Raw genomic sequence first — 27011 nt, 5'->3', positions numbered from 1 at the left:
TTGTGTTTACCGTCTCTTGACTGCATCATTTTCTCTCGTGCTTGATTTAATCTCAAGTTGTTTTGCACAGTGGCATGCTGCATAGGACTGCACCCTTGGATCAACAGGCTATGCCATACAGCATAGATGTGTGGTAGGCTAGACCATCTGTAAGTATAAATGGTTTGTAAATGTATTCTTTGATGTTTGCACATCACATGGAATGAATAACTTAACAACACATTTCTCAGAACATACGCCCACCATTAAGCAGTGCATGACTATACGCCCATCCTGGTGGGTGTGTAGTATATCTCATTGCGGTTTGGATTTGCATTTATGTAGTGGCTAATGATGCAAAGCATCTTTTCAGGTGCTTATTGGTCATTCTATTTAATTTCTTAGGTCTATTCCCTAATCTCCACCCAAGACACGCCAATATTACCTGACTCTCTCTGTGTTCCGTATTAAATACACATTGTTAACGTGCCGTAGTATGGCTCTCCATTCTTGGTTCCCTGCACATACCCCCAGCCTCCACCACCATACATATTCAGCACATGCTTTCACAAACGATCTGTTTCAAAATTGAGTATGATGCCTTATCACAGTGGCTTCTAAATCTTAACCAGACTTAAGTAGGCAAACCCAAGTGAGCTAATTGCTTTTTGTCAAATATAATAACTACCAACATGTCTCAGTCTAATGTTTGCTGTCACTTAGGATCCCAATTTTTTAAATGTGTAAAAAAACATTTTCTATTTCACTAAAGTTTCTCTCCCACTTGGGAGCAGAATCCCAAAGCAAATAGGAGAAAGAACTCACTGCTGGTGCAATGCCTCTGCCCAAAGAGGTTAGAGTTGGCATGGAGACTCTGAGATGGAAATAAACTGTGGGGAGCTTTTAACTTGGTATATTTTTTCACTATCTCAAAAATTCAGGCTCCAGCAGAATTCCACAGAAACCTAAAAATTTATTAATCTAACATTATACAAATTGGACTGATCTGGCCTCCTCCTTGGCAGATGATAATCATCACTATTTTATGATTAAATTTGTTATTTGATCTTATTCTAAAGAAACCTAACTTAACCACTTAAAAGAAACATCTTGCTTATGAAAGAACAGCTTGTATAGGATCTTTTTTGCAGCCCATAATGCTATATATCATTTAGCAATGGTTAATTTTAAATACTTTTATTCCATGACATACATTTTGATACAAGATATATAGTTTTACTAAAAATGTTTCTAAGACATCAAAACAAATTTTCAGTAAATGCTGAAGGGAGATAAATAATTGCTCAGATAAATTTATAAGCCTCTACAAACTCAATAGGCTGTATAAGTGTTTAAATCCTTTTCAAAGCAAAAATATCTTTGGACTAGCTATTTTCTTGGGTCTGGGTCCAGAGTCTCTTTGGAGAGCCTGAACCAGAACCTCTAAAGGTAAGGTTCTCCATTTTTGAACATGAAGCTTTTGAACAGGATCTTCCAAAATTTAAAAAACATCTCTTAGAACATGGCGCAAATGCAAAGACCTTTTCTATCTAATCTTCACTTTAGGATTTTATATCATTCTTGGAGTACTAACTTTTAGAAAGTGAATTTCCTGCTATCCAGGGTTTCAGATATTTCTTTTAACTGAGCTTTTTTGTAAATCATTTTAGGAGAAGAAAAGGGAAGTTTGTTTTCTTGATATAATATGCTGGTTAACATAAACTTGTCAATATCTGAGCTCAGACTTAGAATTTTCTGACCTCCAAAACTGCTCCATTCAGGAAACTGTGAAAAGCCAATTTCTGTAGGTCTACCTTCAAGTGTATATCCAACACACCATTCCTGTCACCTCTGGTGCCTCCTCTTTACATCTTTCACTTAGGTCACCACAGTAAGTTCCTAACAAGTTTTCAATACCACTGTCCAATGTACTACTCATGTAGGCCAACCATCTTTTCATTACATAAATCACCTTAGGTTATTTCCCTTAAAAAAACAAACAAACAACCTTTCACACCTGATGAGGTGGTAGTGCAGTGGGTAGAACATTGACCTGGATGCTGAGGACACAGGTTTGAAACCCCAAGGTTGCTGGATTGAGCCCAGGCTTTATCTGGCTTGAGTGTGGGGCCACCAGCTTGAGCGTGGGATCATAGACATGACTCCATGGTCACTGGCTTAAGGTCATTGGCTTGACCAAGGGGTCACTGGCTCAGCTGGAGCCCCCTGGTCAAGGCACATACGAGAAAAAAAATCAATGAACTAAAGTGCTGCAACTATGAGTTGATGCTTCTTATCTCTCTCCCTTCCTGTTTGTCCCTGTCTCTCCCCACCTCTCTCTCTCTCTGTCTCTCTCTCTCACTAAAGCCCCTTAAAAAAACAAAAAAAACCCTAAAACCTTGATGACTTTCTATTGCATTCACAATAAAAATTAATTTCTTGCCATGACCTACAAGGGCTTGAATGATCAGGCCCCAATTTCATAAAATTTATCACATGACCATAATCTTCCCTGGAGCACACTAATCTTTTCTGTCATGTTGTCTTGAGCTTCCTACGTCTTTACCAGTCAGGCTCGTTGCATCATGTTGGTCCCTCACCACTTGCTCCTTTGAATTCTTTACATGTCAACGTAAATGTCACCTCTTCAGAAAGCCCTTCTCTGACCACACACTTTATAAATTAACCTCTTATGCTTTCTCCTCTGCAAAAATAGTCAGTTTATTTTTGTCATAGTACTAATTTCAACTCATATTTTAAAAATGTGTTTGTTTAGGCCCTGGCCGAATGGCTCAGCGGTAGAGCATTGGCCCACTGTGTGGAAGTCCTAGGTTCAATTCCTGGCCAGGACACACAGGAGAAGTACCCATCTGCTTTTCCACCCTTACCCCTTGCCTTTGTCTCTGTCTTTCTCTTCCCCTCTTGTATCCAAGGCTCCATTGGAGCTAAGTTGGCCTGGGCACTGAGGATGGCTCCATGGCCTCCACCTCAGGTACTAGAATGGCTCCGGCAACAATGCCCCAGATGGGCAGAGCATCGCCCCCAACTGGGCATGTCGGGTGCATCCTGGTTGGGCACATGTGGGAGTCTGTCTCTCTGCCTCCCTGCTTCTCACTTCAGCAAAATACAAAAAAAAAAGTGTTTGTTTACTTCTTTATTGTCTGCTTCTTTCACTAAAGGGTATGATCACATGACCAGGAAACTTGCTTGGCAACACAGTAGGGCATTAATAATTGTTTTTAACTTTTGTATTGATTGATTTTAGAGAGAGAGGAAGGAAGAGAAAAAGAGGGAGAGAAACATTGATTTGTTGTTCCACTTACTTATGCATTCATTGGCTGTTTCTTGTATGTGCTCTGATGGGGAATCGAATTTGCAACCTTGACACATCACGATGACGTTCTAACCAACTGAGCTACCTGACCAGGGCCCATAATTGTTGAATGACTTAATAAATAAGTACTTATTATGCCTTAATGCATATTAATTACTCCTTTAATGAATGTAGATCACTTTCCTTTCACATTCTCAGGCTCCATTAGCCACTCACTATTCCATCTTGCTGGTCAACTGTCTTGCCAAAGATTTAGCTATAGGAAGTTAGAACTAGGAAAAGAATTTCTTTATGGGTCATTTTTCTAGAAATTGATGCCTGAATTAAAGAAGTATATAGTTGGCCAACTTCATTTATTGATGCAATGCAACAGAGCTAAGTAGCAGTATACAAGAAAATCCCTCACTTAGGTACCCAACAAACATATTATCACATAATCATAAACCTTCTTACCTTCTTCCCTTATCTCCAGTCTTCAGATTTATTTTCAATTGTTTTGAAAATTGTCACTACCTTTTACTCTGATAACATCCTACTTCAATCTGAATATAGAGCTCACTTGAATACAAATTTTGGCAATGGAAATGTTAACAAGACAGGGCGCTCTCCAATTTAATGCCTATGCTTCTAAGGCCAAGCATTCAAATTCTTTTCCTCTAATTACAGATGCCAGCTGGGCTGAAACCAGACTTGATTGCCACATGTTTGTGCAATTAAATAGAGGGGCAGCTATCCTTTCTCCTGGTTCATCAAAGACTACCTGTCTCAAAGTAAAATAAACCAGTAAATTAAGTTAGACATCACTTTAAACATAACCCTTAGTAATGTCACAATTGATCTATTAAATTAAAATGTCTTAAGCCAATGAAAAATAAAATCATGGTAGACCACACTACATACCATGGGGCTTGAATCCCTGTTGCCAGAGCCCAATATTCTTGGCTAGAATATCCATTTGTATCTCTCTGGACTGCCCGTAAAAATCACCTTCCAACTCCAAGTTCCTGGTCAAAAGTCCTTTGGGCAGAATTCATTCTCTAGCTCCAACTTCTCCCACTGCACATGATACCCCACCAGTGCTGGACTCAAAGAAGACAGAACCTCCATCAAACAGACTTGAGTGTCTCTTGTGTCCAGTAACAACTCAACACAGAAGGAGAATACAATCACCCATAACTCTATGCAGTTACACAGCTGAGGGCTCTGCCTGCAAGCTGAGTTCAGCTTATAATAAAGCAAAAATGAGAAGGGAGCCATTGGGGCTCCCCACTGTCTTCTCCAGGGGCCATAATCCCTTCATCAGGATCAAAAAGCACATGTATTACCAATCAATCTGTGGTTTTTTTCCTTTAAGTGATACAGCTTTTGTTGTCATAAGTCCACAGGGCCTTGTTAGTGGCTGGATGACACTAATGCTAATGTCTTCCTAAAAGTGAGAGAGGAGGCTGGTTCATTTCCTTCCATGCTTGCAGAGTAGATGTTAGTTTATTCACACCCCCCCCCATCATATGGACAGAATCAAGCTGAATTTTTTTTAAAATAATTTTCCATATATTCTGTTTTTTTTTTTTTTACTTTTTTTTTTTTTTAATAAATTTTTATTAATGGTAATGGGATGACATTAATAAATCAGGGTACATATATTCAAAGAAAACATGTCTAGGTTATTTTGTCATCAAATTATTTTGCAAACCCCTCGCCCAAAGTCAGATTGTCCTCCGTCACCCTCTATCTAGTTCTCTGTGCCCCTCGCCCTCCCCCTAACTCTCTCCGTCCCTCCCTCCCATGTCCTCCCTCCCCCCCACCCTTGGTAACCACCACACTCTTGTCCATGTCTCTTAGTCTCATTTTTATGTTCCACCAATGTATGGAATCATGTAGTTCTTGTTTTTTTCTGATTTACTTATTTCACTCCTTATAATGTTATCAAGATCCCACCATTTTGCTGTAAATGATCCAATGTCATCATTTCTTATGGCTGAGTAGTATTCCATAGTGTATATGTGCCACATCTTCTTTATCCAGTCTTCTATTGAAGGGCTTTTTGGTTGTTTCCATGTCTTGGCCACTGTGAACAGTGCTGCAATGAACATGGGGCTACATGTGTCTTCACGTATCAATGTTTCTGAGGTTTGGGGGTATATACCCAGTAGAGGGATTGCTGGGTCATAAGGTAGTTCTATTTGTAGTTTTTTGAGGAACCACCATACTTTCCTCCATAATGGTTGTACTACTTTACAGTCCCACCAACAGTGAATGAGGGTTCCTTTTTCTCCACAGCTTCTCCAACATTTGCTATTACCCGTCTTGTTGATAATAGCTAATCTAACAGGAGTGAGGTGGTATCTCATTGTAGTTTTGATTTGCATTTCTCTAATAACTAATGAAGCTGAGCATCTTTTCATATATCTGTTGGCCATTTGTATCTCTTCCTGGGAGAAGTATCTGTTCATGTCCTCTTCCCATTTTTTTATTGGATTGTTTGTTTGTTTGTTGTTGAGTTTTATGAGTTCTTTGTAAATTTTGGATATTAGGCCCTTATCTGAGCTGTCGTTTGAAAATATCAGTTCCCATATAGTTGGCTGTCTGTTTATTTTGATATCAGTTTCTCTTGCTGAGCAAAAACTTTAATTCTGATGTAGTCCCATTCATTTATCTTTGCCTTCACTTCTCTTGCCATTGGAGTCAAGTTCATAAAATGTTCTTTAAAACCCAGGTCCATGATTTTAGTACCTATGTCTTCTTCTATGTACCTTATTGTTTCAGGTCTTATATTTAGGTCTTTGATCCATTTTGAATTAATTTTAGTACATGGGGACAGGCTGTAGTCGAGTTTCATTCTTTTGAATGTGGCTTTCCAGTTTTCCCAACACCATTTGTTGAAGAGGCTTTCTTTTCTCCATTGTGTGTTGTTGGCCCCTTTATCAAAGATTATTTGACCATATATATGTGGTTTTATTTCTGGGCTTTCTATTCTGTTCCATTGGTCTGAGTGTCTATTTTTTTGCCAATACCATGCTGTTTTGATTATCATGGCCCTATAATATAGTTTAAAGTCAGGTATTGTAATGCCCCCAGCTTCATTCTTTTTCCTTAGGATTGTTTTGGCTATTCGGGGTTTTTTATAGTTCCATATAAATCTGATGATTTTTTGTTCCATTTCTTTAAAAAATCTCATAGGAATTTTGATGGGAATTGCATTAAATTTGTATATTGCTTTGGGTAATATGGCCATTTTGATTATATTTATTCTTCCTATCCAAGAACAAGGAATATTTTTCCATCTCATTGTATCTTTTTCGATTTCCCTTAACAATGCTTTGTAATTTTCATTATATAGGTCCTTTACGTTCTTTGTTATGTTTATTCCTAGGTATTTTTTTTTTGTTGTTGCAATCGTGAAGGGGATTATTTTTTTGAGTTCGTTTTCTAATATTTCATTGTTGGCATATAGAAAGGCTATGGACTTTTGTATGTTAATTTTGTATCCTGCGACCTTACTGTATTGGTTTATTGTTTCTAATAATCTTTTTGTGGAGTCCTTCGGGTTTTCGATGTATAGGATCATATCATCAGTAAAAAGTGATAGCTTTACTTCTTCTTTTCTGATATGGATGCCTTTTATTTCTTTGTCTTGTCTGATTGCTCTGGCCAGAACTTCTAGCACCACGTTGAATAAGAGTGGAGAGAGTGGACAACCCTGTCTTGTTCCTGATTTAAGGTAGAAAGTCCTCAGTTTTATGCCGTTTAATAGGATGTTGGCTGATGGTTTATCATATATGGCCTTTATCATGTTGAGATATTTTCCTTCTATACCCATTTTGTTGAGAGTCTTAAACATAAAATTGTGTTGTATTTTATCAAAAGCCTTTTCTGCATCTATTGATAAGATCATGTGGTTTTTGTTCTTCGTTTTGTTGATATGGTGTATTACGTTAACCGTTTTGCATATGTTGAACCATCCTTGAGATTCTGGGATGAATCCCACTTGATCATGATGTATTATTTTTTTAATATGTTGTTGTATTCGGTTTGCTAGTATTTTGTTTAGTATTTTAGCATCTGTATTCATTAGAGATATTGGTCTGTAGTTTTCTTTCTTTGTGCCTTCCTTGCCAGGTTTTGGTATGAGGGTTATGTTGGCCTCATAAAATGTGTTTGGAAGTATTGCTTCTTCTTCAATTTTTTGGAAGACTTTGAGTAGAATAGGAACCAAGTCTTCTTTGAATGTTTGATAGAATTCACTAGTATAACCGTCTGGGCCTGGACTTTTATTTTTGGGGAGATTTTTAATAGTTTTTTCTATTTCCTCCCTGCTGATTGGTCTGTTTAGGCTTTCTGTTTCTTCATGACTCAGTCTAGGAAGGTTGTATTGTTCTAGGGATTTATCCATTTCTTCTAGATTGTTGTATTTGGTGGCATATAATTTTTCATAGTATTCTACAATAATTCTTTGTATATCTATGATGTCTGTGGTGATCTCTCCTCTTTCATTTTGGATTTTATTTATTTGAGTCCTGTGTCTTTTTTCCTTGGTGAGTCTTGCCAAGGGTTTGTCAATTTTGTTGATCTTTTCAAAGAACCAGCTCCTTGTTTTATTGATTTTTTCTATAGTTTTTCTGTTCTCTATTTCATTTATTTCTGCTCTGATTTTTATTATCTCCTTTCTTCGGCTGGTTTTGGGTTGTCTTTGTTCTTCTTTTTCTAGTTCCTTAAGGTGTGAAGTTAAGTGGTTTACTTCGGCTCTCTCTTGTTTGTTCATATAGGCCTGAAGTGATATGAACTTTCCTCTTATTACTGCTTTTGCTGCATCCCAGAGATTCTGATATGTCGTATTTTCATTTTCATTTGTCTGTATATATCTTTTGATTTCTGCGCTTATTTCTTCTTTGACCCATTCATTTTTTAGAAGTATGTTGTTTAGTTTCCACATTTTTGTGGGTTTTTCCCCCTCTTTTTTGCAGTTGAATTCTAGTTTCAAGGCTTTATGATCAGAAAATATGCTTGGTACAATTTCAATTTTTCTAAATTTGCTGATATTGTCTTTGTGGCCCAACATATGGTCAATTCTTGAGAATGTTCCATGTACACTAGAGAAAAATGTATACTCTGTCGCTTTGGGATGAAGTGTCCTGTAGATGTCTATCATATCCAGGTGTTCTAGTATTTCGTTTAAGGCCACTATATCTTTATTGATTCTCTGTTTGGATGACCGATCTAGAGCCGTCAGCGGTGTATTGAGGTCTCCAAGTATGATTGTATTTTTGTTAGTTTTTGTTTTAAGGTCAATAAGTAGCTGTCTTATATATTTTGGTGCTCCTTGGTTTGGTGCATATATATTAAGGATTGTTATGTCTTCTTGATTCAACTTCCCCTTAATCATTATGAAATGATCATTTTTGTCTCTGAGTACTTTTTCTGTCTTGTAGTCAGCATTATTAGATATGAGTATTGCTACGCCTGCTTTTTTTTGGGTGTTGTTTGCTTGGAGTATTGTTTTCCAGCCTTTCACTTTGAATTTGTTTTTATCCTTGTTGCTTAGATGTGTTTCTTGTAGGCAGCATATAGTTGGATTTTCTTTTTTAATCCATTCTGCTACTCTGTGTCTTTTTATTGGTAAGTTTAATCCATTTACATTTAGTGTAATTATTGACACTTGTGGGTTCCCTACTGCCATTTTATAAATTGCTTTCTGTTAGTTTTGTATCTAGTTTGATTCTTCTCTTTTGTTTTTCTATCATTTGTTTTTGTTTGTTTGTGTTCCATACTTCTTTCCTCTGTTGCTACCTTTTTTAAGTCAAGTGTTTTTGTGGTGGTTTTTTCAAGGGTGGTTACCATTAAGTAATGAAAAGGGTACCTACCATATTCATTGTAGTACCCTATCTTATAAGTATTTCTGCACTTCATCATCCTTTGCCACTGTTAATCTCCATCCTCTCCCCCCTTTTTTTCCTTTGTTGTCACAGTTTAAGTTTGGTTTTATTGTGTTTTTGGTGGAGCTGTTACTTGTGGTGTTGTTTTCTTTTGTTCTTTGAATCTGGTTGGAATACCCCCTTTAGTATTTCCTGGAGTGGGGGCTTTCTGTTGATAAATTCTCTCATCTTTTCTGTATTTGTGAATGTTTTTCTATCTCCTTCATACTTGAAGGATAGCTTTGATGGGTATAGTATTCTTGGCTGAAAGTTCCTCTCTTTCAGGGCTTTAAATATTGGGGTCCACTCTCTTCTAGCCTGTAGAGTTTCTGCTGAGAAATCTGATGATAATCTAATAGGCCTTCCTTTATATGTTGTACTCTTCTTTTCCCTGGCTGCCTTGAGAATTTTTTCTTTGTCATTGGTTTGTGTCATCTTTATTATGATGTGCCTTGGAGTAGGTTTGTTGGGGTTAAGAAAACTTGGAGTTCTGTTTGCTTCTTGAATTTGAGGCTTTAGTTCTTTCCACAGGCTTGGGAAGTTCTCGTCTATTATTTGTTTGAGTATATTCTCCATTCCATTTTCTTTCTCTTCTCCCTCTGATATACCTATTATTCTTATGTTATTCTTTCTGATGGAGTCAGATAATTCCTGTAGGGCTTTCTCGTTTTTTATTATTTTTGAGTCTCTTTCTTCTTCTCTCTGTTGTGCCTCAAGTTGTTTGTCTTCTATTTCACTAATCCTATCTTCAATCTGGGCTGTTCTGTTAGCTAAGCTTGTTACCTTGTTTTTCAGCTCGTGAATTGAGTTTTTCATTTCTGTTTGATTTGTTTTTATAGTTTCAATTTCCTTGGTAATATATTCTTTGTGTTCATTGAGTTGTTTTCTGATCTCCCTATATTGCCTTTCTGTGTTTTCTTGTATATCTCTGAGTATTTTTAAGATTTCTATTTTAAATTCTCTGTCATTTAGCTCCAAGGCTTCCAATATGTTAAGTCTTTTCTCCATAGATTTTTCCACATCTATTTGTGTTACGTCTCTTTCTTTTGTATCCATAATATTCGATTTCCTCTTTCTTATCGGCATCTGAGGGTGGTCTTATTGATAGCACTAATTAGAATTAATAAAGAGTAAAAAGTAAAAAAAAAAAAAAAAAGGTAAAACACCCCACAAAAAAAAAATAGTAATAATTTATTATTTCCCCCTTTTTTTCTCTCTTCTCTTTCCCTCCTCTCCCCTCCTCAGGGAAATATCGTGCCTATAATGCAGGGCCTGATTTGGGGTGAAGAGTTCAAGGGGCAAAAAAAGGGAGTAGGGACCTACTAAATGCAAAAAAAAAAAAAAAAAGGAAGAAAATCTTAGACAAGCATAAGATGATTTGCTTGTAAGTGATGGTCAACTAAGAGATATAATGAGAGGGATAAGAGGGAACCAGAAAAAAGGACCAAAAAAGAATAATAAAGAAGAAAAAATAAAAATAATAAGTAAAAATCTGTTGTATTAAGTGGAGCGAAGACTAAATACAATGGAGACCTTGGGTTGGGAGGACCCAAAATGCCACAAAAATAAACAAACACGAAAAAATAAATAAAAACAAAAGCAAAAAAAAAGAAATAAAGCCAAAAAAAAGCCTTGAGTCCCAAATTAACTAATTTGTTTGTGATTGAGGATTATATAGGAGGAAAGTAAAATGAGAAAAGAAAAAACGAATAGAAAGGAAAAAATAAGAAAAAGAAAAACGAAGGAAGAAATAAAATAGGAAGAGAAAAAAACAAAATAAAGCAAGACAAAAAAAAAAAACAAAACAAAAGAGGAGAGAGTGAGAGTTAAGTGTTTTGGAGTATAACCTTAAAGGAGGGTGAGGATGAAGAAGAAAAATAAAATGCAACACTCATTGGTAGTGTAGTTCAAGAAAGGGGAAGCATAAGATGGGCAGAGAATAGAAGGACCGAGGTGGAGGAAATAAAGGCAAAAAGATAGAAGAAACAAACAACAACAACAACAACAAAAAATTAGTGGATCAAGTTGTAAAGTCTGTGGGTTTTTCTTGATTTTGAGAGGTTAACTTCTTCCTTTTTCTTTTCTCTCCCTCTTCCTGGTCGGTGACTCTGTACCCCAGGCTCTGCCCCTGTGTCACTCTTAGGTAGGGATTTGCAGTTGATGGGATTCTATGGCAATGTCATATAATTGGCTTTAGTCTTGCTGGAAGTAAAGGCTTGTTGGCGTTTGCAGGGTCCAACGATGAGAGAGTTTGCTTTCCTGGATTCTCTCTCCTAGTCCCCCCTTTCTGAATTAGCAGCCTGGTGATCCAGCTATAAGGCTGCAACTGCTTCTGCCTGGGGAGTAAGAGGCTCAAAGAGCTAGGAAATCCCCACTCTATCCCCACTCAGTGCAAGGCTTTGGGAAAGGCTCTGAGAGTCAGGGCCTCCAGTGTAATCAGGCGGGGGTGGGAGTCAATTGTTGTCAAGGTGACTGTTCAGCGCCTATCATTTAGTTGGACCTCTCAACCCAGGCTTTCCACACTTTGTAGCCTGTTTTTGCAGGGAAGAAGAGGCACTAGTCTCTGCTTACGACTAGTGTAGTATAGACCTTATTATCTGCCAAGTCCTTCTTGTTAGCGTTTATCCCTGAATATGGAGGCTCTATCAATCAGAAGTTGCCCCCGCCCCTTTAGCGAGAGGCACTAAAAAATATCACGCCTCTTGTCTTGGATCGCTGAACTGAGAGAGATCTTATCAATTAGAACCGAGGGTGCGCAGATTTTATGGGTTAAGCTAATTTCAGTGATTGGGTCGCAGCTGTGCTTCCGAAGGTATTTTAGGCTGCCTGCGCGCGCCCCTCCCCCAACGCTTGATTGTTAGCTTGAATGGCTGGGTGAGGTGCCCCGCCCACGGAGAGAATCTCCCAAGCCTCTCCCGCTCGCCCCGCCGCTGGCGCTGGCGGCTGGACCGCACCAGGCGCAGGATAATGGAGCCCCCTGGGTGTGCGGGCCAGCAGGGCGCCCTGGGCGCGTGGAATGCCCAAGGCACGCGCGCGAATGGGGCGCTCCGGGCACCGGTGGCCGGCGACCCCCACTCGCAGTGTGCGGGCCGTTGGGAATGTCAGCGGTGCTCAACCGAACCGGGCGCGCGTGCGCCTGCTCCCGGCGGCTCGCGGAGGCTTCTCGTGGCGGCCGCTCGCGGCGGCGGCTCGCGGGGACTCGCGGTTCCCAAGTATATGGGCTGACTCACCACAGGCGCACTTCCTTGCGGTTTGAAAGAACGTCCCTGGGGTCGATTCCTCCACACCCTCGTCTCTCAGATTCAAGTGATAACAGTCCTTTCGCTATCAGTTTGTGTGGAACTCCGGAATGCTCCGAGGATAAATTTTTCTGTTTCTAGTTGATAAATTTGTTGTGATTTAGGGGAGAGCTGTCGGACGCGCTGCTCACGGCGCCATTTCCGTGACGTCACTCTCCATATATTCTGTATTTCTCAGTGATAAAGTCTATATTTAATTTTAGAGAAGGATTTCTTATGGACAATTTTATATGCCTAGTTCAAAATATATGAAATAAACTTTTTTTTTCTGACTCATGACAAAATCAAGGGGTTAGCTGTCTGAAGCATCAAACAGGAGTGCCTTAGTATAGCATCATAAAAACAATGGAGAGGTAGCCCACATTAACATTTTCAAACAATAGTTTATTCTCAGAATCAGAATTAAGCCATTTTGCCTAACCAAGAAAGTAACTGGATTACAGTCATATCTTGTATTTGCAGAATGTGTTCCTAAGATACTTAACATGCCTTATTAATGTTATATCACCTTGTAGGTAGTAAGTTAGTCATGATCAGGAAATCATTTCTTTTAAATGATGGAAAAACAGCTACTGAGCAGCTAGCATATAGATACTGCTTTTACTCTAGAAATAACACTGCAAGATAGGTGTTGTCATCTGCGTTTTGCAGGTTAAGAAGTATGATTTTTCATTATTTTAGCTGGTGAGTGGAGAACCTAATTTAACCTTTATATTTTCCAAACCACATCGATTAGAAAAATAGCATGCCTTTCAACATGGATGTGAAATTCACCCTTTCAAGGAATATATCTACTAGACCATATAAGTTATTATAACAAAGCCAGAAAAATATGCTACTACTAGTCTATAGTTAGAAATAATAGGAAAAGGAAAATCTGTGTGTGCAATACTTAAAACCTTAAATACATTATTTCAATTTGTAAATTCCAAACTAGAACAAGGAAAACTTGATAAGAAATGAAAATTTAGTCACACCATTAAACCATCAGGTTATTTTTAGAGGCTTAATAAATTACCGGTAGTAGATGATTGTTTACTTTTTATGGGAAAATGCTCTTCCCTAACTCCAATGATACTGCTTGAAGGGAACTGTCAGTCACAACAACTGTCCTTTCTGGCTCTCTGGCTGCAGAATTGGGTGTATGCACTGCTCAGCTAATCATGGTACTCTGTGCCTCATGCCACTATAAATCCAAAGGTGGGTATGACTCATCTGGAGTTATTCCTAGGCATCTGCTAGGTGGTAGACCATGTTCTGTCCTTCTGGGTTGCAAGAAGGTAAGCCATAGCTGTGACCAATGGCCAAGGGTCCACCTTTAAAAAAACAGCCTGGCTTGGCAATGACGCTACACCACAGAGGAGAGTAGGGAGGGGATAGAGAGAAAAAGAAAGAGAAGAGAAGAGAAAAGAGTGGAGGAGGAGGAGGAGGAGCAAGGACATTTAAAAAAGATAGATAGTAAAAAAGAGAGGTAGAGATACACTTGACCAACAGTTAGAATTCTGTATTCAGGAAGTCCACAATCAAGTTCCCTCGTGTCTTCATGTAATTGGACTGTCTAAATAAATGAAGTCTTTTTGCATATGGTATTTGAAGTAGGGTTTTTATTACTATTATGTGTAATAATAATTTAATGATAAATTTAAGTCAAGCAAGGAAACACATTCATTAATTTACAAGTCTAAGCTCTTATTTCTACATCTGTGTCAAATACAATGTTACATGTCAAATCATTTTTATAGAGATGATAAGAAGGGAAAGGCACTGTGGCTTAGTGCAACAGGGATGATACTAGAAGTCAATGCAAATATCAAACAAGAAAAAGTCAAGGTATAAAATAAAAACAGACATATCATTAGGCAATACAGGAATAACTACTACTAAACACAAGATGCAGGTAATAAATATTATAAGAATACAGAGAAGGGATCAAGTACTCTGGGAAACATCCCCATTTTAAGCATCTATATTTCTACTTGAGGTCTACTCACACTGATAGTAATGGTCCTAGAGATTTCACTCCCTTAACTTACCACACTCCTATTCCTTATCAATGTACTCAAAGCATCCTGACATGCCCTCCCTTCCATTGTGCTACAGAAAATATGATACAGAGCTCACTCTAAGGCAAGGCTAGCTTCATGGACTTGCATTTGTGTGGTCAGAGCCCAAGAAGGGCTTTACATGTGGTTTAACAATTTACCATCTTGAAGTTGTTAACAATTTTTAACCAAAGGGCCTAGCACTTTCTTTTTGCTCTGTTTCTGGGAAATTATGTTGCTGGGCCTGCACTAAAAAGAAGGACAAAGTTTTGCTACAAACAGTTCAGACCCACAGTCTTTTTTTTTCTTTTTCTTTTTTTGGAAAAAGCAGACTATTTACCAAGAGACGCAATACATTTCAGAAGTCAAAGGGCAAACAAGTACTCTCACCTTCCACGTGTTCCTCTTTAGCCCTTTATTAAAAGCAAATGATTTAGAAAAATGAGAAGTCTGCAGTGGAAAGCACTTGCAATTTGCCAATACACAACATGGCCAAAATTACAGACAAATCACCAGGTGTGACCCAAAGAGCCTGTGGTATATTTCTAAGACATGACAGCTCAGGATGAAGTACAGAAAAAGGGTCTGATTGATTTTAAAAGGCACTGAGAGAGTAAAGAAAAACAAGTTCTGGTCATGTCAAATGCATAAAGTATATTAGATTGTTATCTATAAAGTTACCTAGAAAGACAACTCTATCTCATGGGGATCGCATCTGAACCAGTCAATTTCAAAATATCTTCCAAGATGACATCTCAGCAGCTTATGTACTGGCATATGTAGTAAAAGAGATTAGAGTGTCTACCAATGTTCTTGTCCCAGGACATCTGTGGTCAGCACCACAGGATGTTAGCCTTTTGTTGTTATTCACTTACCTGCAGGACATCTACCCCAACACTACAGTGTCCTCAGTCTCATCTTGTCAATGCCTATATCTTACCATTTCTACCCTCATTAGACTCTAATCCCAGATATCACACAAATAACTGTAGGAGATGAAATGTGAATCTTTTGATTTTGCACCTTAGTGTGACTGAGTTTCAGGCCCAATTCCAGGAGAACAAGTTTAGTGACAAAAAGAGGCTTGTGAATATCCAGTAAGGTTCATGAACCAAATGTGATGTGCCGAGATTTTAAAATGTCTTCTTTTTTCAATTTTCTAAACTGACCAAGCCTTGCTTGATAAAAATTTGATAGCTAAGTCTAAAGTAAATAGACAACAGTTCAAATGCGCTTATTTTTAAGCAGTTATTTCTCCTAGCTCACCTGCATGGACTGTTGACTAAAATCATCTTTTATATTAACCTCTAACATTGCATTTTAAGTAGAATAAGCTCATTATCTTTAGAGTGGATGTTTAAAGTGTTTTCCTTTTGTTCAAGCTGCTCTCTTTTTCTGTCTGTATTCACTGAGGCATAGTTTCTATTATGACCAAGTTATGGGATCTGAATAATTATATGTGTTAGCACAAATCAGGTATAGTATACACAGTCCATAAATCTTAGGAATTATTTAAACCTGATTTAAGAATGCATCAGAATCTACTAAAAATGTAAACTTGTGGATGATCCTGGTTGTATGTAAGCAAGACCAAAATGAAGACAATAAGTGGAAAACTGTGGAATGTGGTGGTGTGATGAGCAAAGCCCCTTAGGATGTAAGTTTTCTAAAGATCTAAAGCAAAGTCACTGTCAACATAAGGATGTTGGAAAGTAGACTAAATGGTTTCAATATTAGAGTTTGGTTTACAGTGTAGATTATGTTTTCTTTTCATTCTCCTACTAGATCCAGCTGTTTGGGGATACTGTCTTGGAGGACTAGCTTTCACCCTGAATTAATATTTAATACACCTCTATGGAATTGCATAATCATAGTGACAGAGACTTGAGTTCAATTATGAAGAGGAGAAATTTCCCTTCATTCCTGAAAAGATTTGCTTTAGGAAATATGATAGAATTCTACAAGAATCTTTAAAGCTCTTTTTAAACAATATTGATCATGTTTCTTGATGACATCTGGAAGACATTTTTTCTATAAACAGTGAAATTTTGACAATATCCCATAAACTGAGCAAAAATAAAACAAAACACAACTGTTTTTTGTTCTTACCTTTATAGTCCTTGCTATTGGTCTTTTGAGGTGAGTGGGTTTAATCACCACAGCAGGGTTGTTATGACTCTTCTCACATGGTCTGTTTATGGGTTGCTTCCTCATCACAGAAGTTGTTTTGCTAGATAAGTGTCCTGGCAACCCCCCACTCCAGCCATTCTCTGTAACATCACAGCCTCTACGCTGATTCCTTCCTTCGAACTCCAAATTTTGCCAAATCTCAGCACCCTCTTTGACTTGATGCCCCAGGTTGAAGGCCATTGAATTTTTCACTGAAGTTATAAAAATTGGCAATCTTAATGGGTCACACCTAATAAAACCCCAGTTTTAAAATGCCATTGTGCAAATGAAAAAAACAACCTACCTCTCTTGTAGAATAAGTTTGTTCTCCTTCTTCCAAAAGTCTTTAAAGTCAGAGCTGAATTCATGCCAGATACTGAAAAAAACATTTGGGGACACCTCCTTCTCTCCAATTTTTGGTTTCATGAAGAAATAGGCTGTGGTCTCCAAAAAGCTGTCAGAGCACACAAACACACACACAGAGCATAAAAGCTATGATTTCTTTCCAATATGGGATATTCTTTCTTCTTCCAAATCCTGGTTTCCTTCATGCACAGTTATTATTACCAAAAGGACACAAACTCTTCAAGCACCAACAGTAGTTCTCTTAAGGTTTCAGGTTAAAGTTTTAGATATAGGTAGTAGCAATTGATAAAAAGCCTTCATATACTGAGAACTCTCCCTGATCTAATTTTGTTTTTAAAAATAATCACTATGTGTCCAACATACTTTAGAAATGAACTTGAAGTCAAGTAGGGGCACATTGAGACTGGTGGGTCTATACTTTCTTTTTACACTCTAAACAAATGAAGTATCAGTCATTTGCACCCAAACTAATATATGTATTATATATATTATGTTGCCTGTATGTTGTTTGGATTCCTATATTGCTGGGGGATAGGGGGAAGCAAAAGTCCCAGGAGAGGTTGACAAATTCTCCAATCAGTGAGTGGAGACCAATATGGCAGCCAGCGTTGTAACAGCAGACTGATAGTTTTCAGAAGCTACTACTCAGAGGCTGCTTCATATTGCAACTACACTAAGCTCAGAAGAGTTTCAAAAGGGTTGTTTGAAAAAGAACATTCAAGTAGTAAATAATAGTTTTCTGACTTAACAGAAGTCTTCCATCCCCATGAACAATGCCTTAAAAAGGGCCTAGGCCAATAAAGCTGATATTGTCATGGTAAAGGATCTTGGGCAGAGTGTGGCCGGAGTCACTGCAGAAAGAAGTGGCATTCTAATAAACCCTTGTGAAATTTTGACAATATCTCATGAATTTGGCAAAAGTAAATGTTTTCCCATGCTGGCCTTACTTTGGCCTGAGGCCAGTGCTGTTTTGGCCCGAGGCCAGCCACACAATGCTCAAGTTTGATTTATTCTCAAGTAAAAATTTCTAAGGCAACTTGACTTTACTACAGTGTGCTGTGTGATTAAACACGTGTGCACATAGACAAACACTGACACATATCTGTGTGTGTATTTAGCTTGTCATAGAGCTGATTCCAAACCTCAACCAAGAAAAAAATAAAAAGAAAAATATCTTATTGGGATGGGCATTAAAGAATGAGACGTGTAGGGTGAATTTGCTCAGAAGGTAAAGGAGACAAGTATCACACACAAAATCAAAACTTCCCAGCCACCCTGACTATGCATTACTTATGCATGGCTAGTCCACTCCATTTCTACTCTTGCCTTCTAGCTGTCTGTGTAGCAAGGTTGCCAGGGAAACCAGCTCTTAGATGCGGGAGAGATGATAGCATCAATCTGATCAAACACATAGCTTGCGGAAATTATACATTTCTCTCTAGTTAGACTAGTAGGAAAGTGACACATCAGTGCTGTTTAATCCTAAGAGTCGGGCTGTGAAGTGGATACGGTATGTGAGAATGTGAATGTCATGGCTATGGTAATGACATTAGAATGCTTCTGCAGAATGTGTTGATAATGCGAGCACTGTCAGGAGACTAGATTACAGAGGGCATAAATAGTGTAAAACATATCTGGGTCATACTTTATTGAAATTGATAAAGTATACACATACTTCCCTCCTGGGAAACCCAGGCTTTCTCCTTATATGCTCAAAGACTATTTATGACCCATATGGCTGAAATGAGGTCTGAAATCCTTTGACTATCTATTTAGTCTTTTTCAACATTTCTCTGGTAATTATGCTTTATAAAATTGATTATTACAGATCATGCCATGCCAGGCCATTTGGGCTATCCTGTCTACACTGTAATAGCTGGTTTATTCATTCAGCTACCTTAGAACTTTCTGAAAGTCCCATCACAAGGTAGCATGGTGCAAAGGGAAGAAAGTAGAACTTAGAATGAGGAGATGTATGACATTAAATCCAGACTCTTTGACTAGCTGTATGAGCAAACTGCTTAGCATTACCGTGACTCAGTTTTTTCATTGTATACCAGAGCATCATAACCAATTGTTTTGAAGCCCAATGGCATAAATAATAACTTTTCACAGTGCTTATTGAATGTTTTAATCTAAGACAGATTTATTTTATATTGCATATTATTTTACACTACATTATTATATATTGCATATTCAAAAATATAAATATTTACTTCCCCATTTTTTTCTCTAAATTGTAACTGATTTATTAGTTGACACTTAGATGGCCATGTACCCCGTAGATATTTTGTGCTTTTAGCCTATGGAGAGTTTCTTCATCTGAGTCTCTGCCAGCTTTATTTTCAATTAATTTTTTTTTTTTTTTTACTGAGACAGAGAGAGACTCAGAGAGAGGAATAGACAGGGATAGACAGGAACAGAGAGAGATGAGAAGCATCAATTATTATTTTTTCGTTGCTACACCTTAGTTGTTCATTGATTGCTTTCTCATATGTGCCTTGACTGTGGGGCCTTAAGCAGACCGAGTAACCCCTTGCTCAAGCCAGAGAGCTTGGGCTCAAGCTGGTAAGCTTTGCTCAAACCAGATGAGCCCGCGCTCAAGCTGGACCTCAGGGTTTCGAAACTGGGTCCTCCGCATCCCAGTCTGACACTCTATCTACTGCGCCATCACCTGGTCAGGCTCAATTGATTTTAATTTATTGTGTTTACATAGATTCAAGTGTCCCAAGGGAAAGCTGATATGAAGATTAGATAAAAATACTTTGCGAGTTATAAGCTGAAATAGCAATATATGTATTAATTTTACAAGATGAAAGCATTTTTTCACTAAGATTTCTCGTTATGAAAATCTTTATAAATTTGTGAGACTAATAATTGTCCTACAACTGATTTCAAGTCATGTGTGAAACTGATTTATAGCACGAGTCTCAATGAAGAGAACCTATATTCACACCATTTCTTTGGAAATGGTGTAGTAAATGAACAAATGTCACCTAAGACTGGGACAGGGCAGTAAAGAATGATTTCAAGATCATGAGTGCTGTCCTAACTGTGTTCAATCACCCCATTCCCAGAATAAAATGTAAGCACTTTTCAAAAATAACTAAGGAAAAAATAGGACAGTAATTTCTACAAGTTTGCAAGGTACCCTGTATCCCAGAGGCATTTTCAGTTCTAGAATCTTTTCCAGCATTGGTCGGCACTCAGCGAACTCACTTATAAGACAAGAAAGATACCCACTTAGCAGACAGAGAGTAGGGAGAGGTTTCATCCTTTCTGAATTATTGCGTTTAGATAAATCTAAAACCAGGAGGGTCCTACCCACCATACAGCAAAGCAGGGTTACTGAAGAGTGCCAGTGTCTCACCTGGGACCTTCCTTACTACAGATTATTCTTTAAGACTCCTGAAGTAACTCTGGAACACCAAGAACCAGCAGTGAAAAGAACTGTAGTTACAACACTAAGAAAATTCAGAAGTCACAGTAAGAGACAACTCCAGAGAATCCTTCAATCCGATTCTCAAATGACCCTTTCTGTAAAAGATAAGCCTCACTCTTCTTCCACTACAAACATTGAACAGTACCAACATACTGCTTACAACACCAACAAAAGAAGCCAGAGTTCTGAAAACAAGAGTTCAGCAGCAGACTGTTTTGGGATTTCCCTGAATACTCACACCTACACAGACCAACTAAGATACTAAAATCATCAAAACTTGTAGAAAAATATCTACAGAAACACTGTGTCCAATATCATCACTAACTTTACAATGCAAACTGGTGAAATGAACCACAGACAGCACAAAACCCATGGGGCAACATCATCTGTATAGGAGACAACAGGGGACTCCCTTAAAAACCCAAGAAGTCCTGAATCCTAAGCAGGCACTTCTGAAAAGTGTTCAATCCAATCTGAAAACTGCTGCTGTAACTGCAACAGTTTTAGACATGTGAATGCATGGAAGAGAGGAAAGGATTTGTAGTAAGTTCTAAAAGGAATAGTTGGGTTATATGAATTTTCAGTAAGAGTCAAGAGAAACTCTCTCTTAGGGCAAAGGTCTGCATTGAGAGAAAATGCTAAGGAGTCGAATTCACATTGTTTTTTTTTAAATTTTTTATTTATTCATTTTAGAGAGGAGAGGGAGAGACAGAGAGAGAGAGAGAGAGAGAGAGAGAGAGGGAGAGAGAGAGAGAGAGAGAAGGAGGAGAGGAGCTGGAAGCATCAACTCCCATATGTGCCTTGACCAGGCAAGCCCAGGGTTTCGAACCGGCAACCTCAGCATTTCTAGGTCGACGCTTTATCCACTGTGCCACCACAGGTCAGGAATTCACATTGTTTAAGATAAATAAATGTAAGGACAAAGGAGATAGAAACTTCACATACATTGGAGAGGAGAAAATTTTAGACAGTTTGAAGTCTTCGTGTGTAACAATCATTGTACATAAGAACAAAAGAGGAAGCTCCCAAGCAGGAAAGCTAGAAAAGCTATCCTTATTCATCTATTCCTCCTAGAAAAGTTCAGCACAACTAATTTCATGTAAAACTGAGGAACATTAAAAGACTGCAGTGGAAAAAAATTTGCCACTCAAACACTAAGCAAAGATCATGTGGTTCTATTTATTATAGGACAAAATAAACTTCAAGAAAAAGAAGATTATCGGGTCATTTCATAATGATAAAAAAAATGATCAGAAATGTCTAACAATTCTAAATATGTATGAGTGTAATAAAAATTTCAAAATGCATGAAGCCAAAAACTCCTTTCTCAGTAATCGACAGAACCGGAAAAAGTTCACTAAAGATAGAGATTTAAATATTATCAACAAACTGACCTCGTTGACTTTTCCAGAATACTGTAATTAAAACAGTAAAATATACAAAAGCACATGAAAACATTCACCATACAGACCAGTGCTGAGTCATAAAATAAGTCTCCATAAATTTCAAAGGACTGAAATTATCTAGAATACGTTCTCTGACCACAATGGCTCCAAAGTATGAGATAAAAATAACATATCTAGGAAATCTCCAATGTGGAAATGAAATAAACTATTATGACTAACTCATGGGTCAAACAAGGTGAAGGGATCTCACAGACAGCCAAAAATATGGTGATTACCAGATGGGAAGGGGGTTGGGTAGAGGTAGGTCAGGGTAAGGGGGAGATAAATGGTGACAGAAGAAATGGAAGAAGACTTAAGTTGGGGTGGTGAACATAAATACAACATACAAATGATGTATCACAGAATTGTACACCTGAAACCTATATAATTTTATTAACTAATGTCACCCCAATAAACTCAATACATAAAAATTAATCACAAAAGAATTTAGAAAATATTTCAATCAAAAGCATAAAATATCAAAATGTGTGGGACCAGATAAAGCAATATCTTTAGAGATATTAGAAAAAATTTAGAGCCTTTGCATATTAGAAAAATAAAGGTGTAAAATAATAAAGTAAGCATATAATGCAAGTATCTTAAGATGTAAATTAAACTCAAAACCAAGTAGAATGGAAATAATAGTAATAAGAAAAGCACAAGACAAAAAAAAAAAGAGAAAATAAAATTTATAGAAAATCAGCAAGTTCAGAAGTAAATTTACTAAAAAGTTTAATAAAGGTGACAAACTGATAAAGAAAAAAAAGACAAACATAAATTACCAATATTACAGATGAAAGTAGGGTCATTGTTATAGATCATAGAGGCCTTAAAAGTATAATATGAGATATTCTAAATAATCTGATGCCAAGATATTTGCCACTTTAGATAAATTGAACAAATTTCTTAAACAACAAAACATTCTAAACTAACAAAAAGTAGAAAATAGTATTATACCTATTCAAGATGTTAAAATTACTTTCAATTTTAAGTTATTCCAATAAATAAGAAATTATCAATAAACTTGTAATAAAAGAATACTTCTCAAATACTTCTAGCCTCAATGTTTCACAAGTGAATTAATACACATTTGATGAAGAAATAATGCCAATTTGACATTAACTCTTTCAGAAAACAGAGGATAAGGGCACACTTCCCAATTCATCTTGTGAGGCCAGAATTACTCTATTGTTGATACCAAAACTTGAAAAACATATTTTTAAAGAAAAGGAAAAAGCCATTTATAATCCAATGTCCTTTGTGAATATAGATAAAAATATTTTAAATAAAACATTAACAAATTGAATGCAGCAATTTCTAAAATAGATAAGTCATGAACAAGTAGAGTTTATCTCAACAACACAAAGTTGTTTTAACATTTGAAAAGCAACCAGTGTAATGTACCAAATGAAAAGAGTAAAGGGAAAAACCCATATAATCATTTTAATAAATACAGAAAAAATTTTGAAGAAATTCAACACCAGTTCATTATTACAAAAAGGAAAAATTCTCTGCAAGTTAGGAATAAAAGTAAACTTATACAATTAGATAACATCTTTGAAAAACCTAGAGCTAACATCATACTTAAAATTATACATACTATATGATTCAATTTATATAAAGTTCAAGTATATACAAAATTAATCTATGTTGAGAGAAAGCAGAATAATAATTTTCTCTTCAGAGAGGTGAGGTTTAAATAAACTGAGACGATAAACCTGTTTTAAATCATATTTGGATGGCAGTTAGTCATTAAACTTAGTTGTGCATTTTATGGTATAAGTTATGCCTGAATTAACAAATAAAGAACAAAAGTAAGAAAAACAGAGAAACATGAGAGCAAGAGAGAAGAAACAAAAAGGAAATAAAAAGAAGAAAGAAGATTTGTTTGAGTCCTAAACAAATTTATTAAAGTATGAAACAAACAAACAAACAAAAAACTCTACAGATAAATGAGAAGATGCCAGAGAAACATACCTATGAAATATATAATAACTGTTGGCTAATATTTAAAATATGTTAAAAGAAATTAACAAAATGATAGAAGCTATAATGAAACAGAATGCAAAATTAGAAAATTTCAGAAATGAGGTGATAGAATTTAGGAAGTTTAAAATACTTCACCTATGTAGTCCAAACTGAGTAATAGAAGAGCCAATAAGAACAACACAATTTCCTAACGTAAATCAAAGATAAAATGAAAAAAAAACTTTAAAAAGATATGAAAATTTCAAGTACAGAAACAAGAAATTCCATGTGTATTATACAAGCCCATACAAAAACCAACCAAAACAAGGAAACAAAACACACATATAAAAATATGATTCAAGAATATTTTTCTGAAAAAAATTAAAATATTTGAAACTATATGTCGAATGTGCATGCCAATAAAAACATTGAAAAATAGTCTAGTAAAACTACTGTTTTTAAAAATAATAAGGAAGATAAATTGGTCATATTTAAAAAGACCAAGGTCCTTCATAAATGAAAAAAAGCTTACTCGCAAACATTTAGACAACACCCTATGTTGAAAGACAATGGAGGAGTGATGTCAGAGCAATGGCACCACGAGGAGGGATACCGATAAATCTCCCCAAACTTTCAACAAGTTCTTCAACCAGAGACAGAAAAATCTATCCTTGGAGTGTCTAGAAGTCCCACACACTGAACATGAAGGTATGATCGAGCGAAAAATTGACTAAATATATAATCAACCCTGAAGGAAATAAGATGGAGAAAGGAACACTCCACCTTCCTCACAAACCTAACCAAGGGCTGCTTTCACTTAGAACTGAGAGAACAGGAGCTAAGGTGGGCAAAGGGGGTGGAGAGAGCCAGGCTGCAGCACAGACATCCGAGCCAGGTTGCGGCACAGATGTTCAAGCCGAGGAGAGACTGTGCCTGCGGCAACCCAGCCAACGCAAGCTGACACCCGCGCCAGACCCTGACAAAGACAGGCGAGTGGTAGCAGTCATTAGACCCGATATCCTGGTTGGTGAGCACAGATAGTGTGCGAAAGTTTCCTCCTAGCGCCCCGGCAGTGGGCGCCTGTGTTACCGGACAGAGGGGCAGAGTCAGAGACCTTTGCATGGGCTGTGACCAGAGTCTCGGTGTGGTCCCTGCACCCTGAACAGCAGTGTGCAGGGAGTGCGTGAAAGCGAACTTCCTTACGTGTGAACTTCCCTACGCTGGAACTTCTCCGGGCGGGCGGGATGCCTCACCCAGCCATACAAGCTAACAGACCCAGGAAGGATCAGCTTAACCCACAGTCTGCTCACCATCCAACTGACCTATGTGACTCTAATTGACAAGATCTCTCTCAGTTCAGTGATCTAAGACAAGAGGCATGATATTTTTTAGTGCCTCTTGCTATGCATGTAGGGATGGGGGCAACTTCTGATTGGCAGAGTTTTCATACTCAGGGCTATACGTTAAAAAGAGGGATTGGCAGCTTGTAAGACTTCCTGTTTTGCAAACAGCAACTAGGGCATCTTCTACCCAGCCAAAACAGGTTACAAAGTGCAAAAAGCCTGGGGAGAGTGGTCCCACAGAGTGCTGAGGCATACTGGACACACCTGGAGGTGCATAGAAAGACACCTTGAAAGCAATTGGCTCCCAGCCCTGCCTGATTACACTGAAGGCTCTGACTGACAGCCTTACCCAGAGCCCTGAGCTATGTGGGGGTAGAGTGGGGATTTGCAGCTCTTTGAGCCTCTTATTCTCCAGGCAGAGGCAGCAGCAACCCCATAGCTGGATCATCAGGCTGCTAATTCAGGAAGGAAAGACTAGGAAAGAGGCTCCGGGAAAATGGACTCTCTCATTGTCAGAGCCTGCAAATGCTAACAAGCCTCGACTGCCAACGAGACTAAAGCCTAATATATGACATCACCATAGAGACTTATCAACTGCAAACCTCTACCTAAGCGTGCCACAGGGGCAGAGCCTGGGGTACAGAGTCAACGACCAGGAAGAAGGAGAGGAAAGAAAAAAGAAGAAGATAGCCTCTCAAAATCAAGAAAAATCCACAGACTTTATAACCTTTTCCATTTTTTTTTGTTTTTTTTGTTTGTTTCTTTCATCTTCTTTCCTTGATTACTTTCTTCTCCTTCCATTTTGGTCGTTTTATTCTCTGCCCATCTTATACTTTCCTCTTCTTGAACTACACTACCCATAAGTGTTACATTTCCCATTTTATTTCGTTTCTTCTTCCTTTCTCTCTATGAGGGTTGCACTCCAAAACCCTTAACTCTCTCTCTCTTTTTGTTCCTTTTTCTTCTTTTAATTTTTTCCTCTTTCTTATTTTCCCCCTCTATATTAGTTTCTTCTTTTCTCCTTTACTTTTACTCTCATTCAATCCTCAATCACAAACAAATTATTTTATTTGGGACTCAAACTTTTCTTTGTGGTACTTTGGGTGCTTTTTACTTCACTTATTAAGCCATTAGCAGTGCTCCCAACCCTGGCTCTCCATTTTATCTAGTTTTTGCTCCACTTAATACAATAGTAATTTCTTAATTTTCCCCCTTTTTCCTGTTTCCCTCTTATCCTTCTCATTATATCCCTTAGTCAGCCATCACTTACAAGCAAATCATTTTATTCTTGACCCAAATTTTTTCCTTTTTTGCACTTTGTGGGTCCATACCTCCTTTTTTGCCTCTTTATCACTTCTCCCCAACTCAGGCTCTCTGTTATAGGTAGCTTTTGTTCTATTTAGCACAATATAATTCACAGTTCATCACAATTTTTTCTCAATGAGGAGGGGAGAGGAGAAAAGAAAGAAAAGGAAAATAATAAATTTGTTTTTCTTTTTCTTTTTTTACTTTTTATTCTTTATTAATTCTCATTAGTACTATCAACAAAACCGCCCTCAGATGCCATTAAGGAAAAGGAAATCAAATATCATGGATACAAAAGACAGAGATGTAGCACAGATAGATGAGGAGAAAAAATTTCTATGGAGAAAAAATTTAATATATTGGAAACCTTGGAGCTAAATGAGAGAATTTAAAATACAAATCCTAAA

General features: G+C 37.5%; 1 protein-coding gene across 1 annotated transcript in view; it reads right to left on the bottom strand.

The window, feature by feature from the left end:
* The window catches only part of FMN2 (formin 2), a 410616-nt gene that overhangs the window by 25880 nt on the left and 357725 nt on the right, over positions 1-27011 (bottom strand). The window contains exon 16 of the mRNA XM_066235150.1: positions 17040-17189. Coding sequence (XP_066091247.1) covers positions 17040-17189 — 150 coding nt within the window. The remainder of the gene's footprint in view (positions 1-17039; positions 17190-27011) is intronic.

The sequence above is a fragment of the Saccopteryx bilineata genome, chromosome 1, assembly GCF_036850765.1.
Source record: "Saccopteryx bilineata isolate mSacBil1 chromosome 1, mSacBil1_pri_phased_curated, whole genome shotgun sequence".
Classification (NCBI taxonomy): domain Eukaryota; kingdom Metazoa; phylum Chordata; class Mammalia; order Chiroptera; family Emballonuridae; genus Saccopteryx; species Saccopteryx bilineata.
The sequence above is the reverse complement of the archived record's forward strand: the minus strand, read 5'-3'. Positions and strand labels throughout refer to the sequence as shown.